Here is a 25,000-nt window from a genome sequence, read left to right as displayed (position 1 = left end):
CCAATTATCAGGCTTTTTCCTGAAGGTGATGGAGAGGATTTAGGCAAGAGCCATCCCCAGGGCAGGTTGAAAATCACAGTAGGGTGACTGGAGCTGAGATCAGCCGGCCTCACTGCCTGGGTGCCTGCTGCCATCCGGACCAGACCACCAATGTCTCCCTAAGTAGGAAGCTGGGGACAGAAGGGGCCGGGGACCAGTGTTGGTCCTCTTGGAAGTAGAGAGGAAGAAATGCTTATTTATCTGCCTTGGACAGTATTTCCATTTAGAAAGTATTTTGGTTACTGTCAGGGAAGGTTGAGGCTGGTTGCCAGAAAAACCAAACCTTTCCCCTCCCCACAGGAGGATTAATGCTCTCCCTAAACTCTTAAAAAAAAAAAAAAGCCTTTTCTCTTCTTCAAAGGACTCCTGTTTCTGCAGTATTTCAAATGAGACTTTTCCTTTTTGCGATGGTTTGTCAGTTGGTGGTGGGTGAACCTGGTGAGCTGGCCTTTTAAAGCTGAGATGGTCAGGCTGCAGGGTGTGGTCCACTGGTGGGTCGTAAAATCTGTTCGGGGCCCCTGTGATCAGCATTTTAAAAAATGGACTAGGGCAAAATATACCAGTGTCTATTACATACAGTAAGTCTTGATATTTTAAAATTTACCTGTGGATATTTGGGATGTTTATTGGGCGTGATGTAACGTGTTATTCTTACTATGTTTAGTAGTCCGAAACTTAAGACCGTTATTCTTAAAATTACCTTTGGCTAAACAAAGGCCTGGTCATGTTCCCAGATCTGGCCAATTCTCAGCAAAATGTCGTGCTAAACAAATACATATAAATAAATAAAGCTATAAAAGTAGCCATTTCAGATTAGTTTTTTGAACCTAGTCCTTATTTGGGCCTTCTGATTTAATTTCTCTTTGGTTGATTGCATTTTCCAAAAGAATAAATTGAGTATAAAACGTATTATTAAAATACTTATGTGTTTTACATATGAAATAAGTATTTCTGATTTAATGGAACAGTGTTTCCCCAACTTTAGTCTTTCACAAACTTTCTGCTTGATTTTTGCCACATCAGTGAACTGCTTGTGTTTTTATTTCTTTCATATTTTCCTTAAATCAACTCACATTAAATCTACATCTACTATCTGTGAAACTGTTGATTTATATATGGGCTACTTATCTTTTCTGATATGCAATAAAATAAATACGTAACTTTTAAAATATAAAAATGTTTTTCCACGTGCCATCAAATATGTTCATCTCACCTCTTTACCCCACATACCATTATTGGGAGAACACTGGTAGTCAGAACATTTCTTTTGTGCTTTCCTCCTTTTGCTCTCTCAGATTCCTTTGTTCCAACAAAAGTTTCTATACCTGAGAAAAGAAACTAGAGCTGTTAGTTGTTAGAGAGAGAAGTGTTCTTAATTTTAAAGAACTCCCCCTACCCTCCCTCCCACACATTTACTTTCATAGAATACTAGCATTTTTGAATTCACTAGCAGCTCATTCAAGGTTGAGTATACCTTGACCCAGCCAGTTTTCTGCATTTATTGGTAAGCATCTTAAGAGAGCCATGGAGGGGGAATGATTGACATTAAAGAAACACCTGTATGTCGCAGCACAGGGAAACTCACTTGTTCAGCGAGTGAACTTAGTTGTGTTCTTGGGGCCCGGCCTCATAGGGTCTCTTGGAGACTGGCTGAGATTTTAATGGAAACAGAGCTGAAAGGATTCTAGAGAAAAAGCTTATCCTCTTTCTTACAAATGGGGCGACGGAGGCCCAGAGGGGCAGAGTGGTATACCTGGGGTCACACCTTCAGCTGGTGTAAAACTTGAGGCTTGGCCTGCCTCCCCACATCCCTCCTGCATTTATCTCACTATCTCAGAAGCCTGGTAAGGAAAGTCTCATGCTGGGTATCACAGAAGCCTTGTATTAGAAATGGCTGCTTTCCACTTCAACCAAGATCTGAGATCACTGAGGCGATACCCTAGGGATGACAGAAACATGTCAAGTTCACCTGGACAAGACCACTGATGACCTGGAGCCCCTTCACTGTTAAGGGGTTTTCTGGCTATGACATAATGTCAAAGTATTGATGATCTGATCCTCAGGTGCCTGTAGCCCTTACTCAGGGAACTTCTGCTCCAGAAACCAAATTCAGAATCATCCGCCAGGACTACTCTTACAGCTGTAATGAGTAGCCTTGAAATGTCCCCATGATCCTGTAACCAGGGGAGTCCAGGCCAAATGCCAAGTAGCAATTCTGAAGTTCTGAGTCCTGATCCTGAGTTTGGACTGAAAAGTTTTAAGAAAACCCTAATGACTAATCACAAATTTTGAGTCTCTCTTAACCTTAAATGTGACTTGCAAAGGTCAAAACTACCAACCAACAATTCAGAAACCATTTACTATTTTCTATGCTCTGGCAGGCTTTGGAACACAAGGGCGAATGGGGGTGGAGGTCATCTCTGCCCTGGAGGAATTTACAAACCAGTGCAATAACAATGAAGCTTTCCCAGATTCCCTGGGGAGAATTAGGAGATCCCAATGCTTGGATCTCCCGGGACCATGTACAGCCCTCTAAAGCCTTGACATTGTTTCTGTGCTCTGTTTTGAGGTCCGCTGCCCCTTTGGGCAGTGAGTTCCTAGAGGGCAGGGGTTATATCTTACTCAACTCTGTATTCCCAGTGCCTGGTGTAAGTAGGTGGCCCTCCAAATGCTTTTATAAAAAGGGAGGTATGGGGCTTCCCTGGTGGCGCAGTGGTTGCGCGTCCGCCTGCCGATGCAGGGGAACCGGGTTCGCGCCCCGATCTGGGAGGATCCCACATGCCGCGGAGCGGCTGGGCCCATGAGCCATGGCTGCTGAGCCTGCGCGTCCAGAGCCTGTGCTCCGCAACGGGAGAGGCCACAACAGAGGGAGGCCCGCATACCACAAAAAAAAAAAGGGAGGTATGGACAGTGTCCTGGGAAAACAGAGTAGGGAGAAATACCAGGTGATGTGACGCAAACCAGAGGGTTTGCATCATTCAGCTCGAGGGTCTCAGATAGCTTGACAAAGGAGGAAGGCCTTTGAGCCGGGGTTTGCAAGACAGGGAGGAGTTTCTGGGAGCTGTTTGGGGAATGGCCTGAGGAGTACCTGTGTGTCCGCCATGGCTACACTGCGAGGGCCCCTTCCCTGCACCTGGCACCTTCCCTAAAGGAGACACACATCTTTGGTTGGTCTGCTCATTTCTCTTAGACAAGCCAGCCATCTGTTTAGCTCTGGATCTGTCCTTAGCTAGTTAGTAACAACTGATTTCTAGCTGTGTGTGTTAAGGTTTAAAAACACACAGAAATGCTAGGCAGGGGCATTTCTTGTCCAGACGATTTCAGGCGAGCTTTATAAGAGTTCCAAGGAATGTGTGGGCGCAGAGAAGTGACACTGATCCATGTATGTCTGCTCTGTAGGGAGTATGCCTGAAACTTCTTTAGGAACGAGGGGAGTATCTCTGGTCAGGATTTGTTGCAGCTCCTGTAAGCACATTGCCCCCAAAGCCCCTTTTTCTTTAGGGCTTCTTTGCTACCAAATGGTAAGATGTATTTGTTAATTACATTAGTTGTCATCTGTTCCTCGCTGCCAGAGTGTAACCTCCGTGAAGGCAGGGGTCTTGGGGCATCTGTGACAACTGTCACTGAGGCATCCCAAGTGCCTAGAGAATGTGTGGCATATACTAGGCACTCACTGAATATTGATATGAATGAGTATATTGAATGAACGAATGAATGAATACTTCTGCCCCAGATGCGAGCCCAAGTAAAGGGAAGGACAGTTGTCCTGAGAGAGTGGAACTCGGGACTGGAGGGTCACCAGTATTTCCTCCAGCGCGCTGGCCTCTGTGGCCTAGGCTGCCTCCTTTCCAGTGGCTGGGCTGGTTTGTCCCCCTCAGTGGATATCGTGAATATACCCAAGCAGTAGAAAAGGTGATGCCCCAGAAGTACTCTAGTCATTTAAGTGGCTGTTGTTTAGACGTGTTCTTTATCACAGGAGGTAGCTGTGATGCAGTCCCAAAGAACACTGTGTCGGAATACCTGGGTCCAAAGCCCAGATTTGTCCATTTTCAGCAATGGGACTGAGGAGCAGTCGTTTGCCCTCTCTGAGCCTTAGTCTTGTCAAACGGGGGCGGTAACCCCCTTCACAACGTGCCTAGCACTGCACCAGCAGCGTCGCACCCGAGGAGACCCTCTGAAAGGCCAGTAGTGTGGGTGGGTTCTGTGAGCCTGTTTCCCAGGCAGTCCCCGGCTCTCCCCAGGAAAAGATCCAGCAACGCCCCTTGAGTTTTGTTACGGAGGATCATGCAGCAGCCCCTGCTCCAAACCCAAATCCCCAGTAAGTCAGGAAGATGTATGTGTTTTAAAACATTGGGAGGTCTGCGTTGGATCACCCTGGAGCCGTGGCTTCCCGGAGCAGCTGAGAGTGAAGGGAAGCAGTTCCTCTGCCGGGAGCTCTCCCGGCTCATGTCCCACAAGGGGTTGCCTTCACTCGGCTTTGGCGGCCGTTGACTTTTAAATCATAAAAAGCCGCTCTGTATACAGTTTACTCTGTTGCTAGAAGGCGGCAGAACATAGGTATTTAAAAAGGGAAAAAAAAAAAAAAAAAAAAAAGCAGAAGAAGCAGCCGTTAATCCCGCCAGGCTTCTGGGCACTGGAGCAGTTGCGGATGACAAAAGTTAATTAGAAACATGAGCAGTTTAACCGAAAACACTTGTGACAATTGGAAGGACAGCCTTTCGGGTTGGAGAAGTTTTCCTAGGGAATCGTTGCGGAAGAAAGTGGCTGCCGCTGGGTAAGTCGTGTCATTGTGACTCTGCAGACACAGACATGCTCTTTGGGGACTGAGGCACTGCATCCTGCCTGCGTTGGGGGGGGCGCGGCCGTGGGTGGGTGTGGGTGCTGGGCTCAGCCATGTCCCTGCCACCTTCCCTCTGACAGCTGCCCTGACGTCGGGGACGGAGCGGCGTGGCTCCGAGTGCTGCCTGAGGAAGGGCGCTGCAGGGTTCATGTCTGCAGTCCGGGCCACCTTGGTGCCTAGCGGAGCACCAGTTTGGAACCCGCCCTTCTCAGAATAATTCCAGTTTTAGTTTGGAAATATTTTGAAACTTTTCTGAGAAAAGTGTCTGGCCGGGGAACTACTCCCTGACCGCCAAGGGGGAGACCTTGACTTTCAGATAACCTGCGTGTTTTCCTGCTTACGGTGGAGTCTTGTGCCCAGTTCATACTCTTAAGCTCAAAAGCCTTTTTTATTTTAACTCTAACTTGCATTGTGTTCGTAACTCTTTAAAAGTGCCAATATAGGAAAAGCGTATTTGCTTTGATGGGATTTAGCAACTTTTGTGGGTAATTCTTCTTCTGTAAAGATTATACTTGGTTTCTCTTTTTCTGGATTTTTTTTTTTTTTTTTTGGTCTGTTCTGTTTTAATGTCTCTGCTACATTGTTTTCTTAAAGTTGGGTAATTCTCAATTGTTTGGCTTAACTAGGAAACGGGGTTGTGGGTTGAGTCATTCAAAACAGGAGATGTTTCCTGCATCATTCCTACACCATCAGAGTGGTGATGCAGATTTTTGTTTTCCCGTAAACATATGTGCTTAATATTGCCTCGTGCGTGTTGATGTTAAGATCAGCATGCACTCACACAGCATGCACCAAAAGGTGACAAGGGGGGCATGTGAATAGCGTGTGAATAGGAGAAAGTCGAGGTAGAGTTTAAATTCAACCATAGGTAACGCACGAAGCAGGTAATGGAGCTGCGCGACATCTGGGTTGGAGCGATTGGCCGTGTAGCCGTGGCCGATGCCCCCTCGTGATCAGTGCAGATCCGTGGGTGTGATTCAGGTCTCCTTCTCTTCCCTGTCTCTGTAGAGCCTTTGGCGAGTCCGGCCCCCTCCCACCCCGGAATGAGCGAAGATGCACCTGCTGCTTTGGAGGGCGGCGGCTGCGCCCCTGCTAATTGCGGCGCCTCCTCTGCCATCCCCCAGCCCGGCACGGCCTCCAAGCCCTGGCGCAGCAAGTCGGTCAGTGTGAAGCACAGCGCCACGGCTGCCACGCTCGCGGTCAAGCCTCCGGCACCCGAGGCCCCCAGGCCCACCCCCGAAGCCCTGAAGCCAGCCCCCAACAATCAGAGGTCCATGCTGGAAAAACTGAAACTCTTCAACAGCAAGGGGGCTTCCAAGGTGGGTGAGGGCCCGGGGTCACGGGACACGAGCTGCGAGCGGCTGGAGATCCTACCCAGCTTCGAAGAGAGCGAAGAGATGGAGGCCGGCGGTCGCCCGCTGTCAGCGGCGGGCCCCACCTCCAACAGCCCCAAGATCGCTCTCAAGGGCATTGCCCAGAGAACTTTCAGCCGGGCGCTGACCAACAAGAAGAGTTCCCCGAAAGGCAGCGAGAAGGAAAAGGAGAGACAGCAGCGGGAGAAGGAGAAGGAGAAAAGCAAGGACCTCGCCAAGAGAGCCTCGGTGACAGAGAGGCCGGACCTCAAGGAGGGGCCGAGAGAAGACCTCAGCGGGGTGGCGGTGACCGAGATGCCAAAAAAGTCCTCCAAGATCGCCAGCTTCATCCCCAAAGGGGGGAAGCTCAACAGTGCCAAGAAGGAGGCCCCGGCCCCTTCCCACAGTGGGATACCAAAACCAGGAATGAAGAGCATGCCCGGGAAATCCCCAAGTGCCCCCGCACCTTCCAAGGATGGGGAGCGGAGCCGGGGTGGCAAGCCGAGCTCGGGGCTCCCCCAGCAGAAGCCCCAGCTGGACGGCAGACACTCCAGTTCCTCCTCCAGCCTGGCGTCCTCGGAAGGCAAAGCCCCAGGAGGGGCCACCCTGAATCACAGCATCAGCAGCCAGACTGTCAGTGGGTCCGTCGGGACCGCCCAGACCACGGGAAGCAATACTGTCAGCGTCCAGCTACCTCAGCCCCAGCAATACAGCCACCCCAACACTGCCACGGTGGCGCCTTTCCTGTACAGGTAGGAGCGGCTGCCCCCCTGCCCTGCCGGGGCCCGTGGGCAAAGGAGCCTTGCTGGTGGATTCTGGGTCTCTGAGGGTGGGGGTCGGGACTGCTACCTGAGAACATGGAGGCAGACAGCTCAGGTGCCGCGTGATCAGTGTGCTTGAGGGACGGTTAATTCAGCAGCGCTGGGGGGAGGTCAGGAAGCTAAAGAGTGGAAGTAAAATGTGAGCTGATCCTGGGATGAGGAGGAGCGGCCCAGGCACGTGGGGACCCAGGGGCTTTGCAGAGGCGGCAGCAGCAAGAGCAGAAGCTAGGAGGGTGGTTTGCTATCACTCGACGGGCTCCAACATCAGTCCTAAAGCATCCTGAATGTACTTTAAACAATGAAAACCACAAAACCGCCTTGCTGAGTAACGGAGACTTCTCACAGAGGTGCTTATCTTAAAATTCCAGATCCTCATGGTTTCTTACCCCATCACACGTATTAAATATTTTTTCTTTTCTTTTTTTAATTAAAAAAAAATATTTTTTTTTGGCCGTGCGGTGTGGCTTGTAGGTTCCCAACCAGGGACTGAACCTGGGCCACGGCGGTGAAAGCCCAGAATCCTAACCACTAGGCCACTAGGGAATTCCTTAAATATTTTTTCGGTCCCTGCCGTGTGCTGGGATTTCTCGAGGGGAGAACAGGATGAGGAAGAAGGGTAGCCGTAAGGAGGGACTGGTTCTAGAGGAACCAAAGAAACTTGGGTTGTATGTGGGGAGACAAGCCTGGGTGTTTGCGTCTGTCCATTATCGGTCCCTCGGTCTGTCTGTCTCTGATGGCACATCCACAGCACCACGGGAGACCGCGTGGAGCCAGGTGCTGTTGTTCTGGGTAGTTGTGGCCTACAAGAGCCTCTGGTTGCACCACGCATCTGTACAGGATGGAGGACACTGGCTCCGGGTGATGCTGGATACGTGGGATGAGTCCTCTCCGGGCAGATGCGAGCCTCTCAGCCCTGCTCTTGGAGGTTCCCAGAACCTTGTTCACAGTGCTCGACTTGATCCTGTGCTCGAGATGTGCAGGGCAGTGGGTGGGCCACACTGCACAGCTGAGTGACAACTAATACCTCTCCACAGCACAAGGGGACCGATGGTTGAATGTCACAGTCTGGGCACTTACTTTACAGTTTCTACCCTAAGTATATACACAATCACACCTGTACACACACACTCATACACCTATAGTGTGGATGCACTTCAGGGACAGTCACACGTAAGTCAGGACACAAGTACACATTCATACATAAAATGCAAATACACATATTCACACGTGTATTTACATACCTGTTCATATGCACAGACTCAGGCCCATGCTTTCAGCTTCCTCTGTTTACATGGTTCCCCAAAGAATTAGATATTTCCTTTATTTCTGCCTGAGGTGAGTTCTGGTAGGTTCTGTCACCATTCCTGCCAAGAGCTCATAGAAAGTCTGGTTCAAGCGATTGATTTCAGAGTCAAGCCCGCAGCAGCCAGCCTGTGAGGGAACGTCAGGCTTCCGATGAGAAGCTCTTTCCTTTTCGTTGCTTACCCACCCCTTCAGTGAGGGTCACGCCAGACCTTTTTAATGGGAGGTGGTCATCTTTGTATTCAGTCAAGTCATCAACTCAGCTAACAGTCCTGAGAAGGGTGCCAAGGCTTAGATAATGACTCAGCACTGGCCTCCATGCTCAGCTTTTTATACAACTGTTCTCTGAACCGTGGAGGCAACTGAATTGCTTGCCGTGAAATTTTTATCATGGCAGTCACACGAATAGTCTTGAGGTGATGCATATTCAAGCGACTGTTCCCAGATTCTTGATCTGCATTTTCAGAATTAAAATACGTGACTGTCTGATCAGATCATCAATCTCACCCCCGCTCCTTTTTTATCTGGCTGTAATTATTTGAACGATTCTAAAACGTTTAACCTTTTTAAAAAATATTTCAAGATTTTTCAATGAGAGGAAAAACTCTTAATGATAAAGAGCAAATGTCTGACAAATAGGAGGAAGGAGAAAACGTCACATGTGTCTGTCAAGCTGCGTTTTAGTGTTTATGCTCACCCTGTGTGATGTCCTTCTGGCTCCTCTGAGGTGCCTTTCCTCTAGGTGAGCCAAGTAGGAGGATGGAAAGAAGAGAACTGGGATAGGAGTCAGGATGCCTGGACTCTGCCTTTTATTCACTTGTGAGTCCCTGGTTGGCCTTGGGACCTGGCTGCAGGCATAGCTGTTGAGTACGCACCACGCGAGTGCAGAGACCCAGCTCATTTAATCATTCTCGCAACTCCATGAGCTGGCTACCCTTTTTATCCCTATTCTGAAGGTGAGCAAAATGAGGCCTAGAGTATTTAAGTAACTTGCTCTAGGTCAAAGAGCTGAGAGCCAGAAAGCTAGTGTCTAAAGCCAAGTCTGTCCCTTTAAGAGGGGCCAAGTGCTTAACCACGAAACCACTGTGACTCTAAATCACTGCCTCGCTTTGAGCCTCATCTGTAAAGTGAGGAGATGGGGCTAGATTAGAGGATTTTAGGAAATGGTTTAGGCTCCCTTTGTGCTCTGAGATGCTCTCTCTCAAGTTTATAGCTCACTGTATATGCCTTACAGCGCTTCCCCCAGAACCTCTCCACGTTAGTGATGGTACCAAGGGAAGAAAAGGAAGATAAATCACTTTTGAAAAATAACTCTGAATGAATCATAGTTACCGATTCAGAAGGCACACTGGACACCTCTGTTGCTTTACACTTTACTGCTTTTATGTTGTCTCACCTGTGATTTTTGTAGCAGCCAGGGGAGGTCGCTGTCGTAATCCCTGCTTGAGGGCCAGACGCTCAACGAGGTGCAGTGACTTACTGAGATGTGCATGGCTATCAAGTTACAGACTCCACACTGCAGCCAGCTCAGTGTTCAGACTCCAAGTCTAATGTTCCTCCTAGCACCCAGCATCGTTCTAGACTTAAAAACATCTCATTTATCCGTTCAGCACACCCTGCCTGAGTGCCTGCTTGGCATGTGAGTTGGAACAGATCGTGTTCTCATGTGCAGGCATCAAAAGAGCCAGTCTTAGCCTTCAGAGAGCTCTTAATCGAGTGTAGGAAAGATTTATCCATTAGACCATATTGTAATAAGTAGGCATCAGGAGAATAGAGATATACGAGAGGTGGAGCCATCTGCTGGCCAAGGACTGGGGAAGGCTTCCAGGCCAAGACGACATGGAGACTGTGCCTGAAAGGTAGATTAGGAGCAAACTAAGGAAGAAAGAGGAAAAGCGCCTTTAGGCAGAGGGCCCAATGACTACAAAGACAAAACTTAAGGACAGGGTATGATCTGGGAATGGAGAGAAGCCACATGTGGGTGTGGAGCACAGGGCAGGGCTGTGTGTAAAGGGCAGCAGTGGCAGGAGACAGGGCTGGAAAGGAAGGAAGGAAGAATCCCACGATGTAGGGCACCTTCTATCACAATTACGACTTTAGACCTTATTCTGTGGGCAACGGGAAACCATCGGAGCCCTTTAATCAGAAGGTGACAGGATCACATGGGCATCACCGAGATCAGTGCAGGACAGAATGGGGAGTGGACCAGACCTAGGAACAGTCTAGAACAGAAGTCACGGTTCACGTGCCTGCTTGGCTCCACAAAGGTAATACAAATGAGGGGTTCAGGGTGAGTGGGACTCTGGTAGAGGGAACCCCACGCCTCTCTAGAGGGGGCCGCCACCACATGTGACCAGCAGGTGGCGCCCTGCGAGAATGTGAGCTCGGTCCTTCCAGACTTCTTTTCACTGGGAGAAGGCAGAAATCCAGAATTTTTGTGATATCTCCCAATTTTTAAATGTGGAAATGAATTCAGAAGCTTTAAAAAAAGTACTGTGGAGACCAATAAGAATCAGTCTGTGGGCTGCTTTCTGTACATGGCTGTCGCTGGCAACCTGTAGTCTGGAGGCAGCGTACCTGTTCACAAAGTGCTTCTAGGGCCTGGGCAGAGATGGCGAGAGCTTGGATTCTGGTCAAGGGAAGGAGAGGAACACTGAGAGCATGAAAATCCTTTAAAGGTCGAGATGGCAGGAATGGGGAACCGATGGTATCGGTAGGAGGGCAAAGGGGGGAGCATGGATGGATGATGTGGGGTTATCAGTACACATCCGCCACAGTCTGTTTTAGACAGTTCACATTGCTGGCAAACGCTTTCTTCACAGGGAGTGAAATCTGGTTGAATCAGCTCAGGATGCTAATGAATTAGTAACGTTACACCCATGGTTATGTGTCTGAGCATAATTATATGTTTGCATGGCACGCCAAAATAAGTAGAGGTCATTGTGGCAAGAGCACATGGCATGAAGCAGTTGCCTCGATTTGCTTGACAAAAAAGGGCATGGAGAAGGTTTGGGGAAGTACAGACTTCAGTCAGGTGTTGAAATAATGATCAGTGAGACCTTTCATCTCAGAAGCTCTGAGCTCTGAATCAGACCTAGAGGACAAACACACCTGCCTGGCACCCACTCCTGACTGGTTGGATGGTCATCTTTCCAGAGACGGCCATGTCAGGAGGATCTGGGGTGGGGGGGCCCTGGGGGCTGTCAATGGAGTCATGGAGTCATCTTCATGCTTGGCTTGCCGGCATCTCTGGTTACTTAGAAATGGCTCTTCGGCACATGTTAAACGATCCAAACCATCCAGTACTCGCCAGCATTTTTCTGGCTAGACCTAGCTCCCCGAAGGGGATGCAGAGAAGCGTTCTCCAGTGAAGGATTGCAGACACTCCATTTGGGTGATGAATGTTTCATCTTTTGCAGTTCGGTGGCTGTCTCTGTTTCTAGGACCTTGCTCCATGTGCACCGGTGAATTATTTAGCGTCTGTCTGCTGGTCTGCTCTGTTCTAAAGCTTCTTGCCGAAGGAGGGGATAGTCGGGGCTGTGGTCCGGATGTGCTAGTTACCCCTTGTGACAAGTGTGTCTGCTCTGGTTTGTGTGTGAAGGTCCCAGACAGACACCGAAGGGAATGTTACTGCCGAGTCCAGCTCAGGGGGTGTGACCGTGGAGCCGAGCCACTACAGCAAGAGTGGACAGCCTGCCCTGGAGGAACTCACTGGTGAGTTTGGCGCCTGGAAATTCTGTGTCTCTTGGGGGTGAGGCCTCCCGTGCAACCATCTGCTGGAAGGTCCCGAACCCAGCTTGATGTGAAGTTGCTTCACTGTTGCCTTGATTGATGAGCCAAACAAACTGATTGTCTTACTACCTTCCTTCTCTTTCTTCCTTCTCTTTCTTCTCCTTCTCTCATGATCTACTCCCTCCTCCCCAGAATTGTAAATAAGTCTTTTACCTGTTGGCCATTCTGTTTTAAGGTATGCTCCTCTTCACTCATGTAGGGGCTCTGGGCTGCTCGGATACTTCACTTTGAATCTCCTTGTTCGCTCTTCAGATAGAGTTGCCTTACAAAAAGACTTGGAACTCTAAAATGTATTGACTTTTTCAAATTTCCTTTAAGAAGCACTGATTGAAAATTGTTCTGAGCACCCTTGGAACAGCTGGAAAGAAGATTTCAGCATGCTTCTTTTACCAAAAACAAAAACAAACCTAAATTTTATTTAAATATAACCCAGACAAGGATGGTTAAAGGGATATTATATCACATAAAAACAGAAAATCTGCAATTGTCATATAGTTAATTCCACAAATATTTATTAGTGTTATACTGTCACATTCTTAATTTAAAGAAAAAAAGGTAGCATCAGAATTAGAATTCCTACTGCAGTGTATTCCGAGCTACCACCTTCTCTATCCCTTGTCCCCCGTTCCCAGCTCTGTGCCCTGGGTTCCAGCAACTTCTAACCAGGGAAGGGAGTGGTAAACCACATATTTAGCAGTGGCTGAGTTATTCTTCGCATATCTTACCACTTCCAGAGTTGGGTTAAAAATTGAATCCATGTTTAAAATCCATTTATTAGACTAAATATCCGTGACCCCACCATATTAATAGCCACATTACAGCTGTGGAGTTGGTCTGCAGCCCACATGGTCGACTCTTAGACCCGTTTGACCATTAGCTCTGAGTATTAATTTCAGAGGATCTGAGTGATTTCACTCTTTCCTTCTGGTTCTGCTGCCTGGGCACAGTGATGGGGCAGAGAGGTTTCAGGCCATTTGTAAGTGATCCATCTTACAGTGGTTTAGGGCCCCGTTTAGTGGTTTGGGATTGATTTTATGTTTCCTTCTCTCCCAAGTTTTAGCTCCCCTGCATATGAGGACATGGATAGTGCAGGAAAAGGGCCAGCTCTCAGGAGAAGGGTGTGGAGTTTAATTACTACTCAGGTCTCCACACACATTCCAGATTGTGTTCGTATGTGCACGCATCAAAAGAGCCAGGCCGGTGATTCAGAGGCCTGCGTGGATCAGATGTGTGACTTGTGGAGGAGTCATGGCAGACATTGGGGCTCAGTGAAATTCACATCTGAAAAGCAAAAGCGGCAGCCGGAAAACGTTCCACATAACAGTTAAATTTCACAGGGACAGATGGCACAGCCTGTGATCTTTTCACTCCTTTATCTTTTTCTCCCCATGTCTCCTGTGCATCAGGACAGTAAACCAAGTGAGAGCTCAGAAAACCTGAGATGCTGTCGGTTTGGGGACCAGAACTGTGTAGCCAGTCATGCCTGATCAAGCACCCTTTGGTGTAAAGTCAAACGATGTTAGTTGCTAAGGAAATATCTGAATTAGGGTGACTTGCCTTAACATTCAAGTAGTGGAACTTACATGGGCGGCTGTAACACATGCGGCTGTACAGTTAATAATTTTATGGAGACACTACATAGTAGCTTGTATGTATGAGGTTGAATTCAGCTTATGTACAGCCGATCCCTTGAAATGACAACAAACGGGTGTATTTAGGAATGGACATTTAAGAGACTATTTGATCAATTGCTAACTTCCTCCCCCTTATTTATGCAAGTAGGTGGATTTTCCCATGGTGCTCTGTCATTTACAGAGCGTTACACGTGAGTCCTGCATCTCAGATTGTAACGTTAGAAGGAGCAACATCCGCTTATTATCCAGTCCATGATTCCCTTCGATCATTCATTGATGAATTGTCTTTCAGTCTCTGCTGGAATACTTCTTGTGATGGAACGTCTTTTCCTTCATGAGGCAGCCCTTCCATATTTTATTGGCGTTAAGTAGTAATAGAGTCTTTTATCCTTACCTTTCTAAATCACTGGATATAATCCAGCCTCACAGACAATTTTCATTCTTTTCCATGTAGCAGCGTGTCCCTTAGCCTCCCTCTTCCAAGTAAAAATCCCCGGTTCCATCCATGTAACACCCTGACAGCCTCACCTCTGCTTTATTTGGTCAGAATATGGTGTTCTCTCCATGGCCAGTGGCTTGGGGTAGGACTGCCCTTGGTAGATGCAGGAGAGCCACAGGTAGACATGGACTAGTTCATTCAGTTTTTAATTTCTCTGTATACGGGCTTTAAGGGCCCAGCCATTTCCACCAGGGCACGGCTGTGTGTTTATTTTGTTCAGGCTATGGGTTGGTAGGGAGATCTTACATTAAGGCCGTCTTCCAAGCAGGTAGAATTGGCAGTTCAGAACGTGATCACCTGAGCAAGGCAGGTGGATTACTGGTTTGTGTTTCTATGTTGCTCTTGGAATCTGTGTATGTAGAGCTCCGAGAGGAGCAGATATTTCCTAGTGGGACCCCTCAGAGGGACACAGGACACTCAGATTCAACGAGCCCTCATTTTATGCCAGGCATATCATGTGTCAGCTCATCTGATCCTCCTAACCTTGAGGGAAGGGATTTTATCCCCATTTGACAAATGACATTCAGAGAGAATAAGTGACTTGCCTGAGGTCAAGTGGCTAGTAAGTGGCAGTGCCGTGATTCAAACCTTTATCTGTTGGAATGCAAAAGCTATCCTTTTTCTCCAGCCCTACGTTGACCAAACATCTTGTGGACAATAAATATTTCTTGAGCATCTATAGATTCGTGTGGGGTTATCAAAAATAAAGGTGAGATACCACTCCATATCAAAGATATTTGAATTACTAAAGGAGAGTTAACAGGCAAATGTGTCATTCATAGAGACATGGATAAATACAGGCATACCTTGGAGATATTGCAGGTTTGGTTCCAGACCACTGCAGTAAAGCCAATATTGCAGTAATGCAAGACACACAGAGTTTCTGGCTTCCCAGTGCATATAAAAGCTCTGTTTACACTACACCATAGCCTGTTGAGTGTGCAGTAGCATTATGTCTAAAGAAAACAATGTACAGGGCTTCCCTGGTGGCGCAGCGGTTAAGAATCCGCCTGCCAATGCAGGGGACACGGGTTCGAGCCCTGGTCCGGGAAGATCCCACATGCCGCGGAGCGGCTAGGCCCGTGCGCCACGACTACTGAGCCTGCGCTCTAGAGCCCGTGAGCCACAACTACTGAACCCACGTGCCACAAATACTGAAGCCCACTCGCCTAGAGCCTGTGCTCCACAACAAGAGAAGCCACTGCGCTGAGAAGCCCGCGCACCGCAACAAAGAGTAGCCCCCGCTCGCCACAACTAGAGAAAGCCCGCGTGCAGCAACGAAGGCCCAACACAGCCACAAATAAATCAATTAAAAAGAGAAAAGAAAAGAGAAAACAATATGCATACCTTAAGTGAAAAATACTTTATTGCTAAAAATGCTAACCATCATCTGAGCCTTCAGTGAGTCATAATTTTTTTGCTGGTGGAGAGTTTGAAATATTGGGAGAATTACCAAAATGTGACACAGAGACACAAAGTGAGCAAATGCTGTTGGAAAAATGGCACTGATAGGCTTGCTTGACGCAGGATGGCCACAAACCTTCAATTCGTAAGTCATAATGCCCTTGAAGCACAAAAAGCGAAGCACGATAAAACAAGGTATGCCTATAAATGTAGTTATTATACTGTTGTATGTGATTAAGTTAATTAATGAAGGTAATTTGAAAACTGGTGCCTAGACTTACCTTCATAATAAATGTTCCCTGCAGGGCCTGGAGCTATCCAAAGGATCAGTACCTTTTTGGCAGCCTTTACACAGGTAAAATGTGGTCAAACTGGCAGTAAAAGATATTTAATTGATGGCCCAGGAGATAGATGGAATTACATTCCTCCACGGCCATTAGGGGAAGGTAAAAGAGATATTCATCACTGCTTTTGTTTAAAAACACATACATATATATATGTATTTTAAAGAATTGGATGGGAAACGCAGGTTTGACCACTTTTTAGATAAGAGAAAAATGCCTTCCAAATTTCTCTTGGTTAGAAGTGGGAAGAAAATTGAAAACACTGGCATTTTCAAGGATAGAGAGTTTGCTATAGCAGATTATTTCCATATAATCAATGATTTAATCCATTCCCCACCCTCCAGGCACCACCATGCTGAGAATAATCTAAGATCATCTGTCTCAGAAGGAAAGTTAATTCTATGATATTTCTTAGAGAAATGTCTATAAGATATGCCTGTTGCACTATTAATGACAACTGCTGGAAGTTCTACTTGGTGTCTGCTCTATATCCCACTTGCTGCTGCCCGTGTGTACTAAGTTCTATATAGAGATTTCTTTAGAAATATTGCTGAGCACTTGAAATAGTCATCAGCTTTTAAAGACCCTTGATTGTGGTCTCCTCAGCCTTCCTGAAATTACTCTGAGGGAATGATGTATGATTCCTTTAATCACTATTTTAGTTATTTGGCTTTTCCTCTCCCCCCATAAGCAGCCCAAACTAAACAGAATAGCCAGACAACCCAAAGCGAGGCTTCTCTGAGAGGTGACATGACTTCCTAGCTTGTGTGTAGCCTGTTTCTCCTGGGATGTTTGTGCCAACTCGACCTCTCTGGGCCAGGTATTTAGTGGGAAATGTTGCCCGGGGAATGGAAGTCCCTTATCCCCCAGAGAGAAGCCTGAATCTCCTCGAATGCTCCGCTCTCTGCAGCACCAGCTGGCGTGAGTTGAGTGCTTTTGGTGGGCGCTGCGCTCAGCGATCTGCATTTAGTCCCTACAACAGTCCTTTGAGGTCAGCACTGTCACTGTCTTTGTCTAGGACCGCGGAATCTGAAGGATGGAGAGAGAGGGTCAGCACCTACCCCGTGACCACTCAGCCAGGGAGTTAAAGGAGCCAGCATTCGAGATGACATGACAAGTCGAGCAAAGAAAAAGGCAAACCTCTCTCTGGAGGAATATTCATGATTAATAAGTACAGGGCTTCCCTGGTGGCGCAGTGGTTGCGCGTCCGCCTGCCGATGCAGGGGAACCGGGTTCGCGCCCCGGTCTGGGAGGATCCCACATGCCGCGGAGCGGCTGGGCCCGTGAGCCATGGCCGCTGGGCCTGCGCGTCCGGAGCCTGTGCTCCGCAACGGGAGAGGCCACAGCAGAGGGAGGCCCGCATACCACAAAAAAAAAAAAAAAAAAAAAGTACAGATCTTTTAGCCACTACAAATTAACCATCTGTAATGTCGGGCCAGTAGACAGCAGCACCTATCACCCATGGGTGAGAAAACCAAAGGTCCTTCCTGGGCAGGGGTCAGAACTAATGTGTTCGTGGCTTTATTGGAGACAGTGTGAAAATGTGTTTGTCTCAGACTCGGCACTTTGCTTTTCCCACAGGCTAGACTTCACCTGTTGCTGGAGGGACCTGCAGGGAGAAGAAAGACCTCTCTCTCTCTTTAGATTTAACACCTTCCTTTGGGCAGCTGTGCATTTATTCATTCATGCATTCGTTCTCAAATCCTTCTCGAGCACCCGTGGTGAACCAGGCCCTGAGCAGGGAACGTGGTATTGGTCACAGACGCAATTGCTGTTCCCAAGAATCTCCCCATCTATCTGAGAACTAAGATAGCTTTAACCTTTGTCTTTGCAGGGGAAGATCCAGAGGCTCGGCGGCTGCGGACAGTGAAGAACATCGCTGATCTGCGGCAGAATTTGGAGGAGACCATGTCCAGTTTACGGGGAACTCAGGTTACACACAGGTATCTGGAACGTGAATCACTTTCCTGAGCCAGCTAGTAACTTGGTTTTCACGTGGCTGTTCCTGCCACGGTGTGTTCCCGCCACTAGCCAAGTGATTTGGTTAATAATGGAATAAATAACCTCGATCGCCAAATGTGCTGGAATTCACCGAGCATGCCATACGGCATGAAGAAGTGTCAGGAGCGGGGCTTCCCTGGTGGCGCAGTGGTTGTCCGCCTGCCGATGCAGGGGAACCGGGTTCGCGCCCCGGTCTGGGAGGATCCCACATGCCGCGGAGCGGCTGGGCCCATGAGCCATGGCCGCCGAGCCTGCGCGTCCGGAGTGCCGCGGGGCGGCGGGGCCCGTGAGCCATGGCCGCCGAGCCTGCGCGTCCGGAGCCTGTGCTCCGCAACGGGAGAGGCCACAACAGAGGGAGGCCCGCATACCACAAAAAAAAAAAAAAAGAAGTGTCAGGAGCAAAAATCTGTGGAGACAGATTCCTCCCCAAAGCAGAAGGTCGCTAAATCCATTCCATAGAGGATGTTGCAGACCAGCTGTATTTAAATTTCCCTTTGCTTGCATTTTGCAAAACGATATGATATTATGCTGTTGAAACGAGCAGGTGAACTGTATTTGACCTGTGTGATAAAGTGAATAACTCGAATTCCTACCCCGTCTTCTGATCCCCAAGCACTCTGTAACGTTGTTAGTCATGCACGTGTATAAAACACGTACAGAAATATTTATAAAAACGTAGGATCATGTTTAAACCATGATTTCGTTAGATGAACTCTAGGATTACACTGGAAACATTTATCAGTTTCTTTTCATTGTTGAGCAAGAAAGTGAAGAGGGTGCAGCCCTGGGACATCCTTCGTGATTTGGGCAGAACCAACTTTTGTGGTTTGTGTTTGGCCTTGATGATCAAGGTAAAGTTCCGGTTACCCCCGTGAGCTCCCGGGTCTTGGCGGGGGGGTCTCCCCTGCTTCTCCAATTTCAGTCTCTTTGATAAATGAATACAGCAAGGAGACTGCTGGGCTCCACCATGGCCAGCAGCTTCGGCAGATTGGGGTCAAGCACTGTGGGTTCTTAAATAAGACCAGGGCCCGAACCTTAGGAGTTCCCAGTATAAGGAAAGTCAGGCAGGCTGCTTCCAGGATCAGAGGGGAAACAAAAACAGGTGAGGCAGCAAATTGATTCTCCCAGAGAAGAGTCCACTGGGGGTGGCTGGTGATGGCATGGTACCAGGTGCTGGACCCTGCCACTCTTGATTAGCTAAGAAACATCTCTCTTTTCCACCATCATCATTGAAACTGATTTAATGTAGGTTACAGCAGTTTCGTGGATTTCTTGGCTTGGGCTAGGATGGTGATCATGACAGGAGGGAAATCTTCCATGCTTTCTTCTGCAGGAAAGACTCTCGCTCTCTCTGCTTAGTAAAGAGATCCCAGCGTGTCTCTGCATCTTGATGGTGTGGCGAGACCTGCAGGGCCGGAAAGACAGTGGACTGACTGCAAAAGAGTCTTCAGAGGGCCAGGGACGAGCTCCATCTCCTGGCAGTTTCAGGCTCAGCTAGTTTCATGGGTCTCAAGCCCAGGCATTTACCACTCTTTCCTGGCCTTTTGCCACCAGAGTTTGTCATTTTGGACAAAAGGTGGGAGAAGCAAAAGTGTGTGTGTGTAGCGGGGGTGGGGGGGGTGGCGGGGATAGATATTTCGGAGTTAGAAAATCGGCCCTCCCCACCTGCTCAGTCTGGAGAGAGCTGAGGATGTGAAAATGGGATCTTAGGACCTTGGGAGTGGATGGGTGCATCCTGCCTTTAGGAAAAGTGAGCTGAGATGCAGCATCCTAGGATGACTAGGCACACAGCTACCTTTATGCCTCATTGTTATCAGTCCAGAGTTTTCTACTTCCTTTCCTGGGTTGGAAAGAAGATTCCAGTAGTTAAGATTGTTTATTTAAAGTAATTGTTAGGGGGTATCTTGTACCATGTTTTAGGGGAAAAATCTGTGCTGGGCTTTTCAGAATGTCACATAGATGTGCAGCTTCGCCTTCATTTTTAACAACAGAGCTACACTGGGTGGTATGTTGGTACCTTATTTTTTTTTTAAACTTATTTATTTTATTTTTGGCTGCATTGAGTCTTTGTTGCTGTGCACGGGCCTCCTCTAGTTGCAGTGAGAGGGGGCTACTCTTCATTGCAGTGCACGGGCTTCTCATTGCGGTGGCTTCTCTTGTTGCAGAGCACGGGCTCTAAGCGCGTGGGCTTCAGTAGTTGTGGCTCACGGTCTCTAGAGCGCAGCCTCAGTAGTTGTGGCACACAGGCTTAGTTGCTCCGCGGCATGTGGGATCTTCCCGGACCAGGGCTTGAACCCGTGTCCCCTGCACTGGCAGATGGATTCATAACCACTGCGCCACCAGGGAAGCCCAGTACCTTATTTTTTGATCCTCTTTTGTATGTGGGAAATATTTCATAATTCTAAAAAAAAAAAATGAAAGAGAATGTAAACTGCAAAGACTACTAGGCATATTGGGGTTTAACCCAAGGCCGGTTTTATGTTTTTAGCACATTGGAAACCACGTTTGACACCAATGTCACCACGGAGATCAGCGGGCGCAGTATCCTCAGCTTGACGGGCAGGCCCACTCCCCTGTCCTGGAGGCTCGGCCAGTCCAGCCCTCGGCTGCAGGCGGGAGACGCCCCCTCGATGGGCAACGGGTACCCGCCCCGAGCCAACGCCAGCCGCTTCATCAACACCGAGTCGGGCCGCTACATGTACTCTGCCCCCCTGCGGAGGCAGCTGGCCTCCAGGGGCAGCAGCGTCTGCCACGGGGACGTCTCGGACAAGGCAGGAGATGAGATGGACTTGGAGAGCATCAGCATGGACGCCCCCGGCTACATGAGCGACGGGGACGTTCTGAGCAAGAACGTGCGGGCGGACGACATCACGAGCGGGTGAGTACCTGGGCCGCCTCTCTTTTCACGGAGCAGGGGAGGCGTGGCCCCTGCCTTCTCTTCTGCGGGGCTTATTGAAGTTCTCTGGGGGAGATCAAACTGCCTTCCTCACGTCCTGTTCATTTTGAAGGCTGTGTGCCCTGGAGGGGAGCCTTCTGGGCCAAGAGACGCAAGACTTGGTCCACAGTCCGGGCTTGGCAGTAACTCGCTGGGCAATTCCAGCCAGGCTCCACCGGCAGCCAGAGTGACACTTGACAACAAACCACACTGTGTCAGTCCTTTAAACCAAACCTTATGCCTAGGATAGAATCCAGACTCCTGAGCCTGGCCTACCTGGCCTACAGGATCTGGCCCTTACCTGCCTCTTAGAACTCATTGTCCTGCACTCCCCTTGCTTTTGCTGCCGCAGCTGGTAATTCTGTCCCTCAGTCTCATCAAGCTCTTTCCTGCCTCAGGGCCTTTGCACTGTTTCTCTGCCTCGGTACTATTGCCCAGATCTATTCCCCTGGTTCCTTCTGGCTGCTCGGCTGGCATCTCTTTGGAGGGGCCCTCCTTGACCCTTCAACTTGAAGTCCTTTATGTGACCTGCCCCAGGCCTAGTTTCCGTCACTGTGTCTTATGCTCATTTGGAAGCTTATCGCTGTTTAAAATTATCCTGAAGATGGGTTTATATTTTATTGTTTCCCCGCCCGTTCCTGCTTGCAACAACAAGTGCCATCATGCAGGGACATTGTCTGGCTTGCTCACCACTGAATCCCCAATGCCTTGTACATGTAGGAGCTTATAAACATTGCTGAACTGTTGAGCACGCGGCTCGATGGATGAAGGAGCAGACCCAACCTCCCTGTAACATGCGAAGTTGAGGCGAGTGATGAGATGATGTCTGAGCCGGGCCGTGACCATGTGTGGCCCAAGCCTTGGCTTCTTGTTTTTGCCACACTTCCAGATCACTGTGGAAGCTGAACGAGCATCCGTTTGCTCCCCTTCCTGTGAGTTCTTCAGATGTTAACCCGGCTTGCCCAGAAGTCCTTCAAGACCTTCTCCCCCTCTAACATTCTAATAGATAAAATTACAGATAATAAAAATTAGGCATGGGCTTCCCTGGTGGCGCAGTGGTTGAGAATCCGCCTGCCAATGCAGGGGTCACAGGTTCGGGCCCCGGTCTGGGAAGATCCCACATGCCGCGGAGCGGCTAGGCCCATGTGCCACAGCTACTGGGCCTGCGCGTCTGGAGCCTGTACTCTGCAACAAGAGAGGCCGCGACAGTGAGAGGCCCGCGCACCGCGATGAAGAGCGGCCCCCACTCGCCGCAACTAGAGAAAGCCCTCGCACAGAAATGAAGACCCAACACAGCCATAAATAAATAAATAAATTTATTTATTTATTTTAAAAAAAATTAGGCATGATGATCATGCCACTCATTTTCCTGAATGTAATGATCAAGAACCCCATGGGTGAGTCAATGTTTTCATAATTTTAACAATAGCTCATTATCCTACTATGTGCCAAGCACTGTGCTAGGTGCTTTATATATATATTATTTTCTTCTGTCCTCACAGCAGTCCTTTGAGATAGTTGATATCATAATCCCCATCTTCTGGAGGAGTAAACTGAGGCTCAAGAAGGTTAAGTAACTTGCCCAAGTAGTTAAGAAGCAGAGCCCAGGGCTAGTTCCTTAACCAGCGTACTGCCCCATCTTGCCCAGCATTTTATTGCTGTGTTGAAATAGCACAGCCACTTGAGTTTATTTCAAAATTGATTTACTTTTGCTTAGTTCTACCTGTCTTACTAGAAGTGTTCTTTCATTTAATTAGAAGCTTAGAGATAGAGCTGCTTTGGCTTTTTGGCTGTTACTTTTAGAACCATCCCATAGTGAAATCTTCAAAGACAGGAGCCACCAAACCCTTACAGTGTAACATGTTTCTGCTATTATCCAAATGGCTGGGAAACTTAATGGCCTGATAAATCAAATGATCCAGTTAACTTAGAGCATCATTTTGTGTCTCTAGTTTTACATGAACATGAAAACAGTAACATACACCTGTTACTAAAATTACATGTAATTTAATCTTTTATTATTCTTTAGAAGACCGTTGGCATTCAGCATGGTCTCAAGGTTATCATTATCACTTCCCACTGTGATATACTACCAAAATACTTTGGGATTATTTTGACATTTTCATATTTTTTAAGAAAGTTTATTCTCTTGTCAGGTCAGTCTTTTAATAAATGAAGATGTATTTATTTTTATGTACTACTGACAGTTTCCACAAGGTGGAGACATTGAAACACCGTAAACTGAACCTTAGTGATGTTACAATGAGACGTTCCTAGTTTCTTCAACGATTCAAACCAAAGCCTTTACCCCTGCTGAAAGGCACAGATGTTTACATTTCACTTCCTGCTTTGGGAAGCTTACATTTTTAGCAAGTGAGATAGTGCTTAGAGCAAGTGTAGATAAAAGTGCAGAAATGTAAGCAAACACCCAATTACTGAAATTGGAGAACTCTGGTCTGTTTCCAACTCCCCCCAGCCCCACCAATTCCTTTTAATGTAGAAATTTACCTACACAATGAGGAGAGGCAGCCCAGATGGCATTGAGCGCTCCTCCTAGTTGTGACATTGTAGAGTGCTAGTTAAGCATGACTCCACACTGGAAATGCATGCGAGTTTCTGCTTTGAGGCCAAGTTATAGGTTTGCCTGTATGTGCAGAGTTCAGTGCACGTCGTTTAATGTCCTTTGTACTCAATTCTTTTTCCTTTTATAAACATGACAAGGTTGTAGATATTGAATGACTGGTCATTTAGTCTGTACTTCAGAATCTGCCCAACAAGTCATATTGCTGAGGCAGTTGGTGTAGTGGAAAGAAAACAGATACCGGACAAGCTTGAATCCCGCTCTGCCACTGGCAAGCTCTGAAACATTAAGCACGTCATTTAACTTCCCAAAGCCTCAAAGCACTACAATTAATTTGGTTTTTAATCTTCTACAATTAGATTTCTCTTTGAGGTTGTATCTAATTAATGGCAAGTATCTGATAAAGACACACAGTTTTCAGACAGGGTTTAGATGTCTTACCAACCTCAAAGGTCCCGGCACTTGGAAACAATGAAATGATTACAGTTTTCATCCAGATGTTTGTTTGGCTTAGTGGAAACAGCCTCGATGTATGAGTAATATGTAAATCAGTATTGAGGCTCTTTGAGGAAAGTTCTCGTAAAAGTTTACAGCAAGTTTAGTTAGCAAGGCTGAGGTGGAAGTAAATTCTAGTTTCTGAAAATGTATGGCCTTTGTTTTTAAAGTGACGCTGGACCTCAGCTTGGTAGAACAGCTGTTTTTTGATGTCTCCAGCTCATTGTCTCCCCTGGATATGATTGCACGTGCACCTGTGTGTGTGTATCATTCAGTTCTCCCTAAGGTAGGGCTGAAGTTACTTGATTTCCTTGGAGTTTAGCTAAGGAACTAATGGCCTTTGGTCTGTGTGTTTGTGTATTTATTAAACCCTTCTATTGCACTTAGTATGTGCCAGGCGTGTCTAAGTATTGTGCAAGAAATCGTCTGACCTCACCACTTCATTTTATTAGATTGATAAATTGGGCTTCGGCTGTGGCTAGTGGAAAAGGAATTAAAGAAACAGACGAAGATGTCTCTTACCAAGTTTTGATCTGTGAAGCCAATCCATCTACTCATCTAAAAATTGAGGGTGCCATATGGTATAGAGTGAAATTAAAGGGCCAGACTTAGTGTCCATATGTTCGGAAAGATTTTTTTTTTTCTTTTCAAAGGAGTCACTGAGTTGTATAATGTTGCAAAGTATGAATATACCTCCCTTCCTGGAAAAAAAAAATGAGCGTTTAAATTTAACATTAGAAGTTTCTACGAGAGCCTTTGATGGCTTCCCATTGCCTGTGGGAATAGATCTCAACTTCTCAACTGAACAAGGGAGGCTGTTTATGGTCTTTCCCTCAGCTGCCCTCCCGCCTCCACCCTGTCCACATCCCTCCTCACATACCCCAGCTCCCCAGTGCCCTAGGCTACATGCCATTTGCTACCAAAGGCTGTTTCCTGCAATTGCAAAGCTTTGTGCCACAGG

The 25,000-nt window shown here is 47.7% G+C and overlaps 1 protein-coding gene across 1 annotated transcript; it reads left to right on the top strand.

Moving 5' to 3' along the window:
* The first annotated feature begins 5,892 nt into the window (after positions 1-5,892).
* On the top strand, positions 5,893-22,875 carry LOC114485335 (neuron navigator 2-like). The gene is made up of 5 exons (XM_028486587.2): positions 5,893-6,983; positions 11,956-12,068; positions 17,862-17,970; positions 20,517-20,906; positions 21,684-22,875. The coding sequence occupies exons 1-5, from the start codon at positions 5,923-5,925 to the stop codon at positions 21,691-21,693; spliced, it is 1,683 nt and encodes a 560-aa protein (XP_028342388.1). The 5' UTR covers positions 5,893-5,922; the 3' UTR covers positions 21,694-22,875.
* The last annotated feature ends 2,125 nt before the right edge of the window (positions 22,876-25,000 follow it).

Source organism: Physeter macrocephalus, unplaced genomic scaffold (genome assembly GCF_002837175.3).
Source record: "Physeter macrocephalus isolate SW-GA unplaced genomic scaffold, ASM283717v5 random_1635, whole genome shotgun sequence".
Lineage (NCBI taxonomy): Eukaryota > Metazoa > Chordata > Mammalia > Artiodactyla > Physeteridae > Physeter > Physeter macrocephalus.
Note: the sequence above shows the minus strand (reverse complement) of the source record. Positions and strands in the feature narration are given on the sequence as shown.